The sequence below is a fragment of the Apteryx mantelli genome, chromosome Z (genome assembly GCF_036417845.1).
Source record: "Apteryx mantelli isolate bAptMan1 chromosome Z, bAptMan1.hap1, whole genome shotgun sequence".
In the NCBI taxonomy this organism is placed as follows: domain Eukaryota; kingdom Metazoa; phylum Chordata; class Aves; order Apterygiformes; family Apterygidae; genus Apteryx; species Apteryx mantelli.
The window spans coordinates 43,589,832-43,608,348 of NC_090020.1; the positions used below are offsets into that span (position 1 = coordinate 43,589,832).

Below are 18,517 nucleotides of genomic sequence, written 5' to 3' on the forward strand. Positions count from 1 at the left end.
CCCGGAGCCGCTGCGAGTGGCTGGCGGCGGCCGGGCGCCGCTGCCATTGGGCACGGCGGCGGCCGGGCCCCGCCCAAGAGGCCGCGCCGCGCCCGGCGCAGGGCCGGTTCTGGGTGGCGGCGGCCAGTTGCGGCGGGGACCGGCCTGTCATGGAGGCGCCGGGCGGCGCGGCGGCGGCGGCGGGCGCTTCCGCGTGAGGGCGGCTCCGGCGGCGGCCCGGGAAGGTAGCCCGCGCCCGGGGCCCCCTTCGCCCGGCCGCCCTCCCCCGCTGGCGGCGGCGGCGGGGGAGGCCGCGAGGGGGGCGGCGGCGGCGGGGGCCGCGGGAGGGGGCGGGGGATGGGGGGGCAGGCCCGGGGCGGCCGGCGGCGGTGCCCGGGACCGAGCCGGGACGGCGGCCGAGCCCGGCTGCTTTCCCCGCTGGCTCCCAGTCCGCGGGGGCGGCGCGGGGCCGGGCGGGGGCCGTTGGCGGCGGGGCGGGCTGCCCCCCCCCCCCCCCCCCCGGAGGGACCAGGGTCTCCGCGGCGCGGGTGGCGCTGGGCTGGGTCGGACCCGGGCCCGGGCCCTGCGCAACAGTTCCCCTGCGGGGGGGCCCTGCACAGCCCGGGCAAGGCGGCTGGGTGCTGGTGCGCCACAGGCAGTGCCTTGTTGGAGCTGTGGAAAAAAGTATCGCTGTATTTGCCTATTCGAGAAGCAGAAGGCGAAAACACTCAGAGTTATCTTCTTTTGCAGATTTATCAGTGCTTTGTCAGGACCTCGTTCAGGGTCTCCATGTTGTCCCGCCTCCATAAAATCGACCTGAGAAAAAGTGGGGGACGGTCTGCTTGGACTGTGTGTTTCCAGTAAGCTTTGGTTTGTGACTCCAAAAAAGGCAGGTGTGCATCCTTTGAGCGACAGAGAGGTACAGACTAAATGGATCTAAAGACAGCAGTGTTCAATGCAGCTCGTGATGGCAAGCTGCGGCTCCTTTCCAAGTTACTGGCAAGCAAAACAAGAGAAGAGGTGGCCTTACTTATGTCAGAAAAAACCAATGGTGCCACACCACTCCTGATGGCAGCTCGTTATGGGCACCTTGACATGGTGGAATACTTGCTGGACCATTGTTCTGCTTCGATAGAAGTTGGTGGTTCAGTGAATTTTGACGGTGAGACCATCGAGGGAGCCCCACCATTATGGGCAGCATCAGCTGCTGGTCACTTAAAGGTAGTTCAGTGTCTGTTAGATCATGGTGCATCTGTCAACAACACGACTCTGACAAATTCAACGCCGCTTAGAGCTGCCTGTTTTGATGGTCACCTGGAAATAGTAAAATACCTTGTGGAGCACAAAGCGGACTTGGAAGTATCAAACCGTCATGGGCATACGTGCTTGATGATCTCCTGTTACAAGGGCCACAAAGAAATTGCTCAGTATTTACTTGAAAAAGGAGCAGATGTTAACAGAAAAAGTGTTAAAGGTAAGTTAATTGTTTCATTTTCCTTATAGTAAAGAGGAGGGAAGTTATTCAATTATCCTCCTTTAGGAGGCTGACACCCAAAAATATTCGTCTCATCTCATAATGTGAATGTTTTTTTTCAGTAAGAAATTAAGTGTGTTTAGCTATGTTTTTACAGGTTTTTTTCAGCATACTCATTTTCTTATTTGTTAACACTGGTTATATACTTTCACTCTATATTGATACTTTCTAATCTTAAACTCCAGTTCTTAAAAAGATTTAGTCATATGAAACTTGGCATTTATATATGTGCGAAAGCTAATCAACTTTTGCTGAGGAAGCTTATTTGTAGCATGTATGTGTAGTAACATGCTCAAATATATGAGCATATATTGTATAAAATTTAAGATGCTTTTCATTCTGTTTCTTAGCAGACCAAATGTGCTGTACATAAAACTGGCCTGTGCCACTAAGACTAGAATAGGGAAACATGCGTAAAGGAGAAGAATTCTTTTCTACACTGGATATGCATAACCACTTTGATTTTTACTTCTCCCTTCCCTCCAAATTTTTTAATCCTCTTGGATTTTTTTTTTCTCCTCAATGCTGCTAAACAAAAATGTATATTAGGATTCAAGAAATGAAGCTCCATGTGACTGTGATCACAACAGAGGACTTCCAGTAGTGCGTGGATCACAATGGACATCTCTTTGCCTCTGTTTACAATTATCCTAACATTGTTGTTCAAAGTCAAGCCTTCTGTTCTTTTTGCAGCGATCATAATTATGTGGACCTCTTGTTTGAGATGTAATAAAAATTAGCAATTAGAACTTGCATGTGAAAATGATATTGGCCGAAAAAGCATATTGATTATTGCAGATTATGGTTAATTTTTAGCTCATTGAGCCAGGATTGTGTTTCAGCAGCTTCTTTTTTATATGTGTTAATAATCTGCTAATAAATCTTTTTGTAGGGTGATAGTTCCAATGCCTGTTTCTTGCTAACTGTGTTTTTAACAATATAAATATACTTAAAGTATATTTTGACAGGAAAAAAGCATAGCGCATAGATTACTTAAGTGCCAAATATGGGAGTAATGTATTTGAAATAGCTGTTCAGCTAAATATGCCTTTTTTCAGCAAATCATGCAGATATGTGAGGTTAATGTAAAGAATGCTAAACTACAAATTTGTCATAGAGGTGGGCAGAGCAAAATAAATTTTTCTTTTTAAGGATTTAAGGTTGCCTATGAATCATCATGGACTTGTGATAGGATAAAAATGTCATGTTTCTAGACTGGGTTCTTGAAATAATGAGCTAAGTATAAAATATACATTGTTTTTTTCAGTTTTAAACCAATCCCTTTAAATGATAGGTATGAACAGCATAGAGTCATTAAATTTTTTTTTTCTCATTTTGTGTCAGTGGAGTAGGCTTTAATTTGCTGGTCCTTATTATTCACTTTACTAATGCATTAATTTTATTTTTCTTTGTTTACATGACTGACAGCTGTGCACTCCTGAGGATTTTCTCACTGATCTCAGTTTCTCTATTATCTTAATTCATTCCTCTCTCCACTTCCTTCAGTTTCTGTATGACTCACAAGTTAGGCTCATGAGCAGAAGTTCCTAAGTTAATAACTGATCCTTATTTGTGATTAAAAAAAAAAAAAGTTGAAGTGGATATGTTTTAGCTCATTAAAATTCTTTTTTTTTATTTTGACCTGCAGTGTGTACAAATGAATATGTGTACATATATCTGTCAGTCAAGTATGGCCTGCCTTTTTTGTATTTGGAAGCAAATGCTCCCCTCTGACATGAGCATACTTTTTCTTTTTGGCATCATGAAGCAATCTAATCTCTGGAGTTATTTAATAAGCAGTGACAAGGTTAAGGAGGAGAGAAAGAAAGTACTGTAAACCCTGAAAGTCAGCTGTGGAAAGGCAGAAGAACTGAGCAAAACTGATAGCCTTAAATATTAATATGAGTGTTGCAATGGCTGAGGCTCAACAACTAACCTTCTGAACTTTGTTTTGCAAGAATGCTTGCTAGCTATTTCAAAATGGATGTTTCCAATAGGATTCATACTGCACTCTTATAATTCATCTCGGAGTCTCTTTCTGTGCCTTACTTTCAGTTTTTACTCCTCCCTGTTGTGTTTCAAACATTCTCTTGACAGAAAGCAGAGACGCTTGTAGCAGGGAGATAAAGAGGACGCAAGAGTCCTCTGCTCCTGAATAGTAAAAATTGTCGCTATCCTTCCATCTAAACTCTCTTTAGATAGGCCCCTTCCTGTAAATTTTGCTGCATTTGAAATTATAAAGCTCCTTACAAGAACAGAACTCTAACTTTACTAGAAGTATGCTTAGAAAAATGCTGTTATGGGAGTTCACTAGAGATTATCTTCCAGATATTATTCTTGAAATTGGGGAAAGAGGGGATGGCAAAATTACTCGAACTATTCCTTACGCTTTTCCACTAGATTTTCATATTGTAAGACAGGACTTTATTCACAGTTTAAAAAGTGGAAGAATTCTAGAGCTGGGAAAGATGTAAAAATATGTTTTCAAGTGTTGACAGTTCCGGGGAAAAATCCAAATATTTTGAGATGAAAAAACAGGTAAGTTCACTGAGACCTAAAAATCAGGATAACTGAGGCAGGGTATAATAGAGCAGTTAAAAAAAAAAAAACAAAAAACATGTTCTGAAACACTGCTTCTAAAATACAGGCATAATCCAACGACTGTTTTGGACTACTAAACTTCATAATGCAGAGGTTTTGGAAGGAGAGTTGGGGAAGTGCAAAAGTATAGCTAGGGTATGGTTAAGATATTCATGAAGATTTCGGAGTCTTTGATTCAGATGGAAGACTACTCTGAGGTAAAGCATGAATCTAGCACTATCACAGGAGATGATAGTGAAGAAGGAGGTGGAGATGTTTGGCATAGATGACAGTGCTATACTGTGAAAGATGGCCAATAGTTCTAAATTTAAAATATGACCATTTGCTTGTCCTTGGTCTTGCCACAGTTTTACAGATCTGACTTTTACAGTTTCTCCAAACTTTTATGAAGAGCGTAGGTAACAGAAATGGAAACAAAGGATTTTCTTAAAATGTTTTAGGTCACATGAACTGTGTGAAGAAAAAAGTGATAAGCAGGATAAGAGAAGTCTCTTTTTCTCTTTTAGAATTGTGGAAAATAGCAAAGATATCTGTAGAATTAAAGACTTTTTTTAAGAAAAGCAAAAAAGTGGCTAAAGCAATGCTTCCGATATGAGTTAATTCAACCTTGTCTTCCTAATTCACAGGCTTCTCCAAAACCTTACTCCTGGTTTAAGGTGGTACAGATTAAAACTAACAAGGTTTGATTTTTTCACCAATATGAAATGTCTAATAGATTTTTGTAGTAGCAGAAACAGAGTTTTTTACGCAGGAAGAGCCCTTCAAGTAAGCTCTTGAGTGAGACACAGATCCTCCTACCTGTGTGCTTGGATTAGGAGGAACATTCCGTATTTTGGCTGCAAGTAGTTTTCTTTTCTGCTGCATTGTGAAGCCTGCTGATGATCTGTAGTTGAGGGATAGTGCTCCCGTACAGCATTAAGAATAGACCTCTGGATTCTTGATCACAGTGTTTTGCTGATGTGCTTCTCTGTGCAGGCTGATCAGTGAGAGGTGGAGGAGGGAGAATGCTTACTCTTGTAATTCCAATAGTAGTGGTCCTTGGGGCTTGAAATTATGGATTTGTGCTCTGCTGATGATCTACCTGGGACTGTGTTGTTAGAATTGGATTTTCTATTTAAAACACATTTAATTTCCACCATAAAAATATTTTGCATACAAACCATTTTAAAGGAATGTTATACCTGTAATTTAACTCCAGACAAAAATATTTGTATCTTGCGCTTTGACAATTTGCAACCAGTATTTTGATACTTTGCATTATGCTTTATCCCTCCTCTGCCAGAGCAGCTGCAGTAATGGAGATTCATTCCCTTCCTTTCTGAATTAAGAGGTTAAATTGTAGATAAAGTACATTAGCTCTGATAGCCAGGATGGATTGTATGTAATGGCACAGGGAATAAGAACTCTCTTCCAAAATAATTACATGAAAGGCAGATTTTTTTTTTTTCTGAATGCGGCTTGTAACTCTTTCCATTGCTCAGCTGCTTGGAATGCAGTCTTTATCATCGAGGTGATGTTCCTGGATTTTACTGATGGTTTTCAATACCTCTGTTCCCTTTGAATTGTTAGTAGACACATCTGCTAGCCAAAAGACTAATTTCTCCCCTCCTAAGTATTAGAAAACATCATAAGAGCTGCTGGCATTCCTTTAGGTGCATCTTTGAGATCGGCGCAGGAATGTTTGTTTATTTGTTGTTTATGATCCTCCATACTACCATAACAGTTAGAAGAAATCATGTATTTTGAAAATGCAAAATAACACGGTGATTGAAAGGCTTGTTGTTCTTAAATACAGCTAGCTATGGTGCAGTATTTGATTATATTAGCTTTGCAAAATAATATGGAGGATGAGGCTTGTTCAATTTACTTGCTTGTTTTGGGAAGTATAGAACTATATGGATCTCAGTCTCTGAGTACTTTCAAGGTTATTCACATAGTGCTAGCCCTTGATATGGTATTACTATTTCAGTGTTATCATTTACGTGGGAGACTGGAGAGCATAACGCTCTCGAACCTGCTGGGAGGGGAAAAGCCTTTTATGGACTTGGCAGACCCAGAAATAGGAGGATTAGACAGATGCATACTCTTTGCTCTGTGATCAGTGTGGTTTAGTATACATTAAAAATAATTAATCTTCCCTAGTAGTAAACATCAAGGAGTCTGACAGGTTTGTTCTCTTCTGAGATTTGTCTTGTCTGCTTGCCAAAATTCATTTTGGAAGAAAAACAAAGGTCTCTCCCACCCCCCATGAATAAAGGTCTTACTCTAAAAATGTTCTGTCTTTTTTATTTTATTTTTTTGGTTTGGTTTGCTTTTTCCTTTTTTGGATGGTATTATGTGATGGAGTGCACTGCATTTTGTGAATGTTTTGTGTGTAATGCTATGTGAAATGGGAGATCAGTAGGAATGTCTGTAAATAGTAAAGGAAGATACAGTTTAAGAGGAATAAATTCTTGAATTTCAACTGAAAAAGGAGTTCATGCTGAAATTAATCAATTCACAGCATTTGCTGCTTTGTATTATTAATCTTAGTAATACAGGTTGTCCTTAAGTACTTTTGTGAGCAAGGGAGCAGTTATTACTTAATTCCTTTATAAAGGGAAGGCATATCTTTATTTTTTCTTTATGGTTATGTATGCTAAGCATAAAGTAGACATCAGACAGTACTCTTATGCACTGTCTGTGTTTGCATGTATGTATCAATACATTTTTAAAAATCAGTAATACTACTAGAGGACTAACTTGCTTCAAGTGCTCTGCTAAAAAATAGTGTTATATGATCAACTTCACTTTACAAAGGTGATGAATTTCATCTGCAAGGCTGCAAAAATATATCCGCATGATTAGTTTTACACACTGCTCATGTCCTCCAAATTAAATCACTTTTCTTGTATATTTAAAGTTGAGCAGTTGAGTGTATTTCTTCAGGAACAGGCTTTGGATATGGAGTCAGACTGATAGAAAATTTTAAAAGAAGTTTTACTATCCAGAAATTTGATCAAGCATTTTATAAATTTTAGGAGGTGGATGTAGTTAATATTGGTTGCAAATCAAGCCAAATCACTTTGTGTCATTGCTTTGCTTTTTTTCCTTCCCATGCCACAAGCTACGAGTCTATTCTGGGAATAATTTGCTTCTGACATAGAAAGGCATGGCCTCATTGTAAATTTGAATCCCTCCCAGATGTGCTTTTTGTAACACTGGATAGTTAGGGAATTAGTTCTGCGATACATGGAGCCTTTGTGTAATGTTCATACTACCATTTCTAAAGTAGGTCTGTAGCAAAAGAATAAAACATGAAGCCATGATATCAACTTATACCATCCCCCCCCTTTTTTTGTAAGATTTCAAAGGACTAAAGGGGAGAATTGGACACTAAGTGTACCGCCATGTCCTCTTTCGAGTTGTTCCTCAAACTTAACGCTTGATAATTGATAGGTGGATGGCTGGGTAGTCTTGTTATTTCTTAAGACTGGGTTGTATTACTATTATTTTAAATTGGCAGCTCTAAACTGTCTAGCTACCCATGTCCATTTCTACTCTATGGGAGCTAGTAATCTTCCTTCCTGCTGCTGTTTCATCCAATTAAACTGAAGCGAGGTGCAGCCACTAAAAATTAGTGGTGACATCCTTCCTTTATTAGCTTACACATTGCTTGAAGTAGGCCTCTGAGGGCTACTACAATATAAGTAGCTAAAAAGTTATTCTACTTCTGATACGCTGTCAGTGACCTCTGTTTAAGTCAACAATAATAATACTACTGATAATACTAATAAAAATGTGACTTTCTTCCAAAGAAAGAGATCATTTGGAGAAAGCAGTGAGATTCTGTGGAGTTTTAGGAATATTTCCATGTGTTCTGCATATCTGCATTGTAAATTAAGGGCATGCAAACTCTTGAATTGGACCTGAATGTACTCGGACAATGGCTAAGCTTAATTTGTGTGGATTTTTGTGATATTAATGTGTCATAACATATATGCCTGCCAATGATGAAAGAGTGTAAAGGGCAATGTCATATGATGATGGATGTAGTGTGTAATATGGATAGTTACCATTGATCCTAATGTCAAAGCTGGGAAGATGTGTATTAATAGTTGTGCGGCGATTGTAAGAACTTTGGTGTTACTAGTATGTTTTGATTTGTTTGTCTTCAATATGCTTTTGTCATGACTTTTTAATAACTCGAAAGTATTGACTGGAAGGTAGAAAACACAGAAATACGAACAGTGACTAATTTAAACATGAAATGCTGTCAACTAAGGATGCCTCTAGTATTTTAATGAGCACAGTGTGATCTGTATTAAAATATTTATTGAGAATTTTATTCTTTTTTGAATTGACTAACGCTTCAAATATAACTTCATCTATGTACACTGGTACTTTGAAATGTGAGTGTTAAATTTGCAGAGCTAACGCAGGGTTCTGACATGCACTGGTGAAAACGCTTGTAATTCTGAATTTATTTTATCCCAGGCCTTGTCTAGACTGGCATTAGAAAGATCTTTTGGAGGGTGCCAATTCCAGTGTTTCTGAGCTCTGCTGTGAGGGAGGGAGTATGGACTTGAATACACTCCGAACTGGCTACGTTAACTGGTGGCTCAGCCTGTACCAAGATGAATCTGGCTTTGCCCTCATCACTGAGTGCAGAAGCACAGACAGCCTGAGGAGCCAGCTCGTCTTTAGTTCTGGCTTGACAGCTGTAGTTATGTTTTGCCTAGACTTTCTCTAGCACAGCAAGAAGGCTTATGCAATGTGTACGTCTACTAGCAAGTTTCTCTTGTGTTTTTTGTCTGGTTTGACCTTTGTCTGTCTTGGGAATGTAAAAGTTTCATACTTGTCAATATTGAAATATCAGGAGTTTTCTCATCTGTGATGTGTAATAAGGACAGAGGGAATTCTAACTGATGAACTGTAGTTGACAAATTCATCAAACTTGTAAACCGCCTAAGTCTGGAGTATCTCTGTTGCTCTGACTTGCTGATCTTAGTAGAGCCTGTTGTGTGACCAGACCAATTGATACTTGAAGTTCCTGTAACTGACCTAACATTCTCCATTAGAAACAAAGATTGCGTAGGGTATTTGAGAGTTGCCATTGCAAAGCCTGGTTTCAGTTTTGTATGTCTTGATCTAACAGATAATTTCAAGTGCTACTTTGTGGGGGGAGGTGTCTTCCTCTGCTTACTTTTTGGTAAGTGATAGCAAAATAATTGGCTGCTCTTCAGAAATATATCAAGAAAGAACATTTTGCAAGTTCTTAGAAGTTCACTGTGTTAATGAACTTCAGTATTTTCTGAGGTTGTTTTTCTTTCTTTAATGTTTGGAGCTTGCACTTAAGGTGTTGGTTTAGGGGGCAAAATGTGTTTGTAGCTCCCTTTCTGCTCTAATTGTGAAAATCTGTTAAACTTCAGCCATAAGGCTTTGTGAATAGCTTTTAGCGCATCTTTGGTAGGAATTTGATTAGAGTGGCAGTTAAATTTTCTGTATGGTATATTTGTGTATGTGGTGCGCTTAAGTTGCAATGCTGTTTGTCTTGAATGACTGTTCCTCCTTACCACTGTCTTTCCGGCTACTGGAATGGAGAGCAGCGAGGAAGGCTTGAAATGTGCTGCCAGTTCTTCCTCTGATGGTCCACCACCAAGTTTGAGGAAGAAACAGCAGATTAACTTACATATAAAGTTTTGAGAAGTGAAAGATCAGAAGAAAGTGAGGAGGGAGGGGATGTTTGGAATACAAGCAGGAGAACAGAGGCAAAATTTTCTGTTCCCATTAGAACATTTTCATCCAAACAGACCTTGAGTACGTTCTTTTACTGTATACCAAAACTTGCCAAACTCTTGGATAAACTTGTTCCATCCCAGTGACTTGCACAGAAGATAAAGGCAAGCTACCATTTGATAATCTGCTAACTCAAAAGATAGGTTGTGTTGTGGATCCAAAGCATCTGGTGCTGCTAGTCGCAAGTAGGTATTGAATTTAGAGGACAGTCATCATGGTTTCACCAGATAGATAGTTCTCAATTTTGCTTTTGTTTTTCTTCAAACTTCAGCTTCATAGCCCCTCGCCATACTTCTTACTGGGAGGAAAATAAGAACACTATGAAGTCAAATATTCAAAAACCAGAAGACACCAAAACTATTGTATTGACTTAATTCAGGTTATTAAAAAAGAAATGAGAAAGAGAGGAATAAAATTTCTATTTCTGAAATGTATTTAATGAGTGCCAGTCTTTCTTTTTCTTATGTATGTACTTACTTCAAAGATTTTACATTTAAATCTAGCCTATTTAAGATAGCATGAATAATATATTCTAGGCAGAAAGAATGTGTTAATGGAAAGCCTTTACCTGCACCTTATTTTTAGTTTATTTCCGTAGAGTGGTCAGCTTTTAAGACAGATCTTGGACACAAATTAAGGACTGATTTGAATTTCACTAGCTAAATGCTCTGTAATATGAAGAGTGAACTGCACATTCTAGAGACTGGAGCCTTTACAAAAAATACATTAAGGAAAAGTACAAAGGTAAATCTAAGCTGTTTAGATCAGTAGGCTCTACAACTACTAAACCACACTTTCCCCAGACATCAGCCAAAGATTTCAAGATTATTGCTTTGTTTCCTAACCTCCTTTAGTTCTGTATAGATCTAGAAACACAGCAGCAAAGCCCACTGCAAATCAATGTCTTGTTGGTGCAGCAGGAAGCTTGCCAAAAATGCAAATGTGAAAGTTTTCTAAAACTTTCTCTCCTCACTTCTAAAAGCCAAATCAGATGACTATGAATGGACAGAGAACTCTTGGAAAAGAAAGTCTTGTTTGAGAATGTGGAAACTTGCTGACGATGTAACAGAAACTGATGATCTGATGGCCAGTTAACTGGAATTTATAGTGCCAATGATGTAAGAAATCTTAATTTGGAGGGAAGTTTTTACAGAGGCTTTCTGTTAATTATTTTCATGTTGAGGTAGTGGGAGGCTGAAAAGATGGTATGCCTGAACCTGTAGTATGTATAAAGAAAAAGGTAGGTTGAAATTGTATAATTCTAAAAGCAATCAACCACAGAAGAGGCTTTATTATGTTGGGAGAGGAGCAGGAGAGTTGTTCACTATCCATCTTCTCTTTTCCCCCAATGAAATGCTCATATTTGAACTTTATATATAATTATTTATACATTTATAACTAATATTTATAATTACTATTCTTTAAATGGATAAAAGTTTTGTGCTCAATTGTGATGTCTGATGCCTTCTTTCTAATTTGCTGCAAATATGGTCTTCAGTCAAGTGTCACTAGTGCTTGCTAGAAACTTCCCCACGTAGTGTTAGAAACTGATTGCCTTTAAATAAGAGGGTGTGCAATGTCATGCTAATGAGAAATAATCTGAATATAAATGATCAGACTCTTAAAAACCAGGTGGCTGCATGTTGTGTGTTGAAGGTGGTGTTTACTTTTGTTTTTGTTTTTCCTCTCTTGGCTTTGGGAGTCCTAACCAGAGGAACAAACAGAGGGGTTAAAGTGGGACTTCAGGATAAAGACCTAACAAATACCAGCACTAAGAAAAGTGTGTCTGTGTGTATACATAGGCTTGATAAAATAACCAGCTCCCTCAGAATATTATGGCAGTCTCTGAAGCCCCAGCTGAGATGGAGGGCCTGTTGTGATGAATTGTATTTTCCTTTGTATACAATTATTGCCCTGATACACTTAAAAGGCTTGGATGAAGGAGAGAAGAGGTACAGTGTAGAGGCGAATAAAACCAATGGTGAGTTAGCACAGCTTTAATTTTTATACAGATTTCATTATTTTTTTTAATCATGGCTGGAGGTAGGGAGGAAGGAAGAATATTTGACAAAAGAAGAGAATGTCTAACAACTTAGAGACAGCAAGCTTAGGTTTCTGTTTTATCCTTGAAAGCAGATACAAAATGGTTCATGTACTGAAGAATTGTTTCGAGTTTTGAATAATGAAACAAAAGGGTCCTTAAAACCTCTTTAATTCTTTCAGGTAATAACATCAAGCATTTTGATTTGTAAAAATGCCTGGCAGTGTTGATATTTTAATCAGGTCTTGAATATTTTAACTAACCATTTAAAGCCTTTCATGGTCCAAAGATGTCAGAACAGGGGTGCGGGTTTGTGTGTTTGTTTTAGTTATTTTTTTAAATAACTACTAGTGTGGTGAGGTTTGAACTATAATTTAATTTTGATTCGTGTAATTGATTTTCTTCTCTTGCTAGGAAACACTGCATTACATGACTGTGCAGAATCTGGAAGTTTGGAGATCATGAAGATGCTTCTCAAGTATTGTGCTAAGATGGAAAAGGACGGCTATGGAATGACTCCCCTTCTGTCAGCCAGTGTAACCGGCCACACAAATATTGTGGACTTTCTGACGCAGCATGTACAGACCAGTAAGACAGAGCGCATAAATGCTCTAGAACTTCTAGGAGCAACTTTTGTGGACAAAAAGAGAGATCTGCTTGGTGCTTTGAAATACTGGAAACGAGCTATGGAGATGAGATACAGTGATAGGACTAATATCCTAAGCAAGCCTGTGCCACAAACACTAATTATGGCCTATGATTATGCTAAAGAGGTGAATAGCTCAGAAGAGCTAGAAAACCTTATTGCCGACCCTGATGAGATGAGAATGCAAGCACTATTAATTAGAGAACGTATTCTTGGTCCTTCACACCCAGATACATCCTACTATATTAGATACAGAGGTGCTGTCTATGCAGACTCTGGAAACTTCAAGCGATGCATCAACTTATGGAAATATGCTCTGGACATGCAGCAGAGCAATCTAGACCCACTGAGCCCTATGACAGCCAGCAGTTTACTGTCGTTCGCTGAACTCTTCTCCTTCATGCTGCAGGATAGGGCAAAAGGCCTGCTAGGCACTACTGTTACATTTGATGATCTCATGGGTATACTGTGCAAAAGTGTCCTCGAAATAGAACGGGCTATGAAACAAACGCAGTGTCCTCCAGACCCAATACAGCTGAACAAAGCTCTTTCCATCATTTTGCATTTAATTTGCTTGTTGGAAAAAGTACCTTGCAGCTCAGAACAGGAACATTTTAAGAAACAGACTATTTACAAGTTTCTTAAGCTTCAGCCTAGAGGGAAGAATAACTTCAGTCCACTTCACCTTGCTGTTGACAAGAATACTACATGCGTGGGGCGCTACCCAGTTTGTAAATTCCCCTCTCTACAAGTTACTTCTATACTGGTGGAATGTGGTGCAGATGTAAATGTCAGAGACTCTGATAACAACAGTCCTTTACACATTGCTGCACTGAACAACCATCCAGACATCATGAATCTTCTTATCAAGTCAGGTTCACACTTTGATGCCACAAACTTGCATAAACAAACTGCTAGTGATTTGCTGGATGAGAAGGAAATAGCAAAAAATTTGATCCAGCCCATAAATCATACTACGTTGCAGTGTCTTGCTGCTCGTGTTATAGTGAATCATAACATATACTACACAGGACACATCCCTGAAAAATTGGAGAACTTTGTTTTGCTCCATAGATGATAGTGTGGAGTCTCAGAGTACTGTTGTTGAAGCACGACTTGGTGACAATGTTTTTCTCGAGCACTGTTGTGATACACCAGCGTTCCCTTAGCTTGCTCCATCTTGCTGTCATTGGCTAAAGCGTTGTTAGCATCAGATCTACAGAGCTGATTACCCAGTATTTAATATGAATATGCCATATAATATATTTTGTGGATTATTTAGAAATGTAATGCCATATTTAGACTCTTAAAATTGTCTGCCAAAGGCTTGTCTATTCTGGTCTTATTTGCCTGTTGGGTGTTTGGGACTGAGCTGAATATTTTCCACTGATGTCTTTTTACTATAACTGTTGTGTGGATTTTATACAGTTGGAAGGTCATCATTTTTGATTTTGCTTGAGCATTTCTACTTTTACTCTATTCTTTTTCTATGGACTCATTGCTAAACTGTACAAGTTGTATGGACTTGTTAACATTTGCAACTACCATAAGTGCTTTTATCTTCTCTATGCAGTGGCTTAAACATGACTGTTGTGTGTGAGCATATTTCTATGCAGCAGTTGGCCAATTTCAACTTAAATGCCAGTTTTGTTTTGCAGTTTGTTTGGAGCTCTTTTTGAGAATGCTGCCTTCATAGCATGACAAATTTTGGAGCTACATATCAGCTCTCCAGCTGATCTCTCTTGATCCAGCTCTCTCTCTTGGGTTTGACTTTTTTATTCTCGCTGTAACTGAGGTCGCTTTCCTCTTGATCCCCTGGAAATTTGTGCTAAATTTGGGAGAAGAAACTCTCTCTTGTTCTCATGGTAATCCACTTGAACTTTAAATCTGAAAATCATTCTATTGCATCATGCAGTTAGGGGACAAGTCCTCATCATGTACAGCTGACACCTTCCTCTTTGCACTCATGTCTTGCTTGTGCTGGTTATGTGACTAGATGTGAAGTTTGCTCAAAGTTTAACCTCAAACTTAATGATACACTTTAATGAGAAATAGATCAAATGTATGCCGTAGTTTAAATTTACAAATCAACTTCTTTAGCTACAAAAGAAACTAAAGCATGTTGGTGGCATGACGCTTATCAGTCCAAATCTAGACATCATCTAGTATAATTATAATGTAGTGAGTGGCTGTATGCCAGGGTATTGGAAGTTCTATAGCCGTGTCCCTTTTTCTTCATTTTAAATATCTTTATAAATACTTGCATGGATTTTTTTCATCTCTACTATCTGTCAGCTGTACTTAAAGAAAAAGCAGAAGTTCTGTTGTGTATATAGCTCCTGATTAAAGTTACCTATTTTTATAATATTTGCACAACAGCTTAGCTTTTACAACAGAAAGGGCTCTTTTGACTTGATAAGAAATCTATAAACAAAGATCATAAATGAGAGTGAGATTCAGGTAATTAATATAATTCAGCACTTTACTGTTGATTAATAGTAGAATTTATTATGGTACATTAGCCCTGCAAATGTCTTAAAGTGAAATTCATTTCTGTTGAGTAGAATAGAGTTTACCTGCAAGTTTAGTGGTCTAGCATATTGGATGTTGCTGACCTGATGTTTCATTTCAGTGATGGGCAGTAGATGTACCTATGGGCTTCTTGCTCCAGAAATTCAACAAGTTGATCGAGGCTTTTGTCAGTGACAGAGATACTTAAAAGCCAAATGAATTAGATAAAGGAAACATTGATTTAGGAGGGTCTTTTTTTTAATTTGCTGTTGGAGTACTTTGTCTTTTGTGAATGAGGTTGAGGAAGAATATGGTCTTGAGAGCATACAAGAATAGTTTTTCCTTGCTTCTTGGCTGTTTCAGGTTTCCTCGTAGTGAACAGTGCGGAGCCAACTAGCTTATCCATCCTTGGGAAAAATACTGGGATGCTTTTAAAGAAAGATATGTTGAAAGCAGTGCTGTTTGTGTATTGCCATTTTCAGACTCTGTATTTTGAAGCAACTTTCACCTGTTTGTCCCATGGCATACGTATGTTGTTTGTATGAAATTCTGAGTATGAGGAAATCCTGTTAGTTTCTCTTGCGAATATGCAGCAGTAAATTTCTTTTCAATTGGCTGAACTTCTCTGATTTGCAATGGTTAAAACACATGCCACCCACGTTGTCATTTGTGAGAACAAGTAGTTTGATTTTTTTTTTTTTTATTTCTTATTTTTGATATGCTTCTCTACTACTCTGTAAGAAGGTGTAATCAACAAATCACACCACGGCAGAAATAATCCACATTATACTTCAAGTCATTAAAAAAAAAAAGTCCTCTTTCTACAGGTCATAGAGAAAGGGACTTTTAGATCACTATTTTATACTCTGAAATCTGTACTGCTCTTCAGGGTTTGTAATTTAAATTTCTATCTTTATAACTGTCCGGTATCCTGTTTAAAATTAGTTACTTGGACATTTCAGTCCAGAAATACGATTTAAAATTATGGGAGTATGTGCTGATATTGTTAGCAAATTTTTGAATGAAAAATCTTCCTGAAAGAGAAAGAATATCACTTTCTAATGTATGTAATTCTAATGAGAATTACCAAGTCTTACAGGGAAGGCTTATTCTGATAACTGCTTTTTTTTGCCCCCTCCCCCCTTTTTTTTAAACAAAATTATTTAATAGGATGTACTGATTTATTGCATGTAGTTCTATCTAAATATTTACCCATATAGGTCAATCCTAAAGAATAACACCTTCCTTCAGAATTTAATTTTGCAAGGTCATGAGGCTATCTGCTGAACTCCTATTTGTGATCTTGTCAGATACTCAAAGGTGTCTAGATGGACAACTTGATGCATTTAATTCCATTTTCCACGTAGCCCTGTATGTTTACATTACCCTGTTTATACCCTGTTTAGTTGTTACTTCATTTTAAAAGAAATCAGTACAGAGCCTGTGTTGGATAATGTGTTAGGGATTAGTTAAGGCTTCACTGACTGGGGGGAGGGTTAGGACAGGAGACCTGACTGAGATGCCGCTGCTGCTGTGGCCAGTGCTAACGGGTAGTAGCAGTCTGGCCTTCCTCTGCTCCTAATTCAAACCAGGGGTGTCTCCACTTCAGTATAGATATCAACTTCCTGGACCAGAACTTTTTTTATTCTTAGCCTTGTTACTCATTCAGAGATGAGAATGAGATTATGTTAGTGAAACATGACTCTAAAGGCAATAGTGTTGCCAGCTGAACACAAACTGCGGTGAAGACAAGGAACTAAAGAGCATTCAGAACACAAAGAACTGTTTTCTTTTAGTCATATTTTTTAACTCATTCTTCTTCCGTTCTTCTCTTATCTGCCTTTTTGGGCTTTTTTTGCTGATGAAATGTACTGTTTCAGAGCTACCAACCATAAAATTGTTGAGAACACTGAGGAAAAAATTGTATGCCCTTTAGGGGTGTAGCAGGTTTTAAAATTGCTTAGACAGTTTATGGGTTTGTCTCTTTTAAAGACAAGCATACTGAAACATCTACTTGTTGGATTTTTTATTTTTTATTTTTTTAATAATAACTCAAAGCACTTTTTCCTTTAATCTTCTTGGGCTTCCACTGAAATACTTCAGCCAGGAAGATGAAAAGTATGTTGGTGAAAAAAAGAAATGCTCTTCTTACCAAATTCTAAAATTATATTCCTATTTTTATATCACTTAGACCTTTCCAGTAACAAGATTCCAGTTGTCTGTGGTGTCTCTGAGGTTCTGATTGTTAAATGCACAGTGTAAAGCCATCTTTTGAAATGTAAGGCAACAGTGTGGTTATTTTTCCAATTGTACTCTGCAATGGTCCCTGGATAGGAAATATTTTAATGTATTTCCTAAATCCTCAAAGAGTCCTCTTTTAACAACTGTTTTGAAACTGGTTGAAATTAAAATCTTTCATTTTTATAAAACACTGTATAAAAAAAGGATTGGAATGCTATGGCAAAATCCTTACGAAAGGATGCAATCCTTAACAGGAAAAACATGTGCCTCTTAGTTTTATATCAACCGCAAGGTAATTGCGGCAGGATATGACTGCTCTTGAAATAGCTTCCTCATGCTTTGAAATCTACAGAGTAGAAGGACCGCTGTACCCTAAGATATTGGCAAATGTGAGTACAAAGACTTAACACTAATTGCCGTCTTCTGTGACTACAATAAAGTCAAGTGGTATTTAATGCTCCCAAGTAATTTTGAGGAAGTTGAGGGAGACATACTAGCCTGAAATATAGTTTGTTTTATACTGTTCAGATCTCTTGGCTTAGAGTGTGAAAGTGACTGCTGAACTCTCAGTGAGGGCAGAGGGAGAAGTTATTGTTCATTTGGTTTTAACTAACTGTGTTTGTGTTCCATTCTATCACAGACTTCCTATGCAGGGCTAGCTTCATGTATTGAAATACTGCAGTTTCTTTTTTACGTGAAGTAATTTAGCTTTAACAGTAATGTAAAAAAGGAATAACAAGCATATTTCTCTGCTCTTACTCTCTCTAGGCTCCAAATGCGGATTACATTAAAATATGTTTTGGAGAACACTTGTCTGAGTCTATATATCTGTTTTCTTTAGGGTCACTGTAATATTGGTTGATTAAACCTCTCTTTCAGATGAGTTTGAGTTGCTAAGTGTGAATGCTGAAGCTTTAGGCTTAGTTTTGATGTTATTAATAATCACACCTTAAACAAAGCAGTGTTCTTTCTTACTGTGGAATGGTGATCCAGTATTTCTCCTTTGAATTCTAGTAATGGGCAATAGTAAGGAAACCGGAGGAAAGAGGAGACACAATCTTTGCAGTTTCTAGAAAATGCAGTTAGTAACACTATTAGCTCTGTTTAAAACATAGTGGTGTTTGTTTATAGCATAAACAAAAGTAATTAGCAAGACCTTGTAATAAATGAGCAACAGACACTTTTT

The 18,517-nt window shown here is 38.5% G+C and overlaps 1 protein-coding gene across 1 annotated transcript; it reads left to right on the forward strand.

Moving 5' to 3' along the window:
* The first annotated feature begins 139 nt into the window (after positions 1–139).
* Positions 140–18,140, forward strand: FEM1C (fem-1 homolog C). The gene is made up of 3 exons (XM_067316637.1): positions 140–224; positions 730–1,453; positions 12,348–18,140. Exons 2-3 carry the CDS (start codon positions 910–912, stop codon positions 13,655–13,657), a joined length of 1,854 nt encoding a protein of 617 aa, XP_067172738.1. The 5' UTR covers positions 140–224; positions 730–909; the 3' UTR covers positions 13,658–18,140.
* Positions 18,141–18,517: the final 377 nt, after the last annotated feature.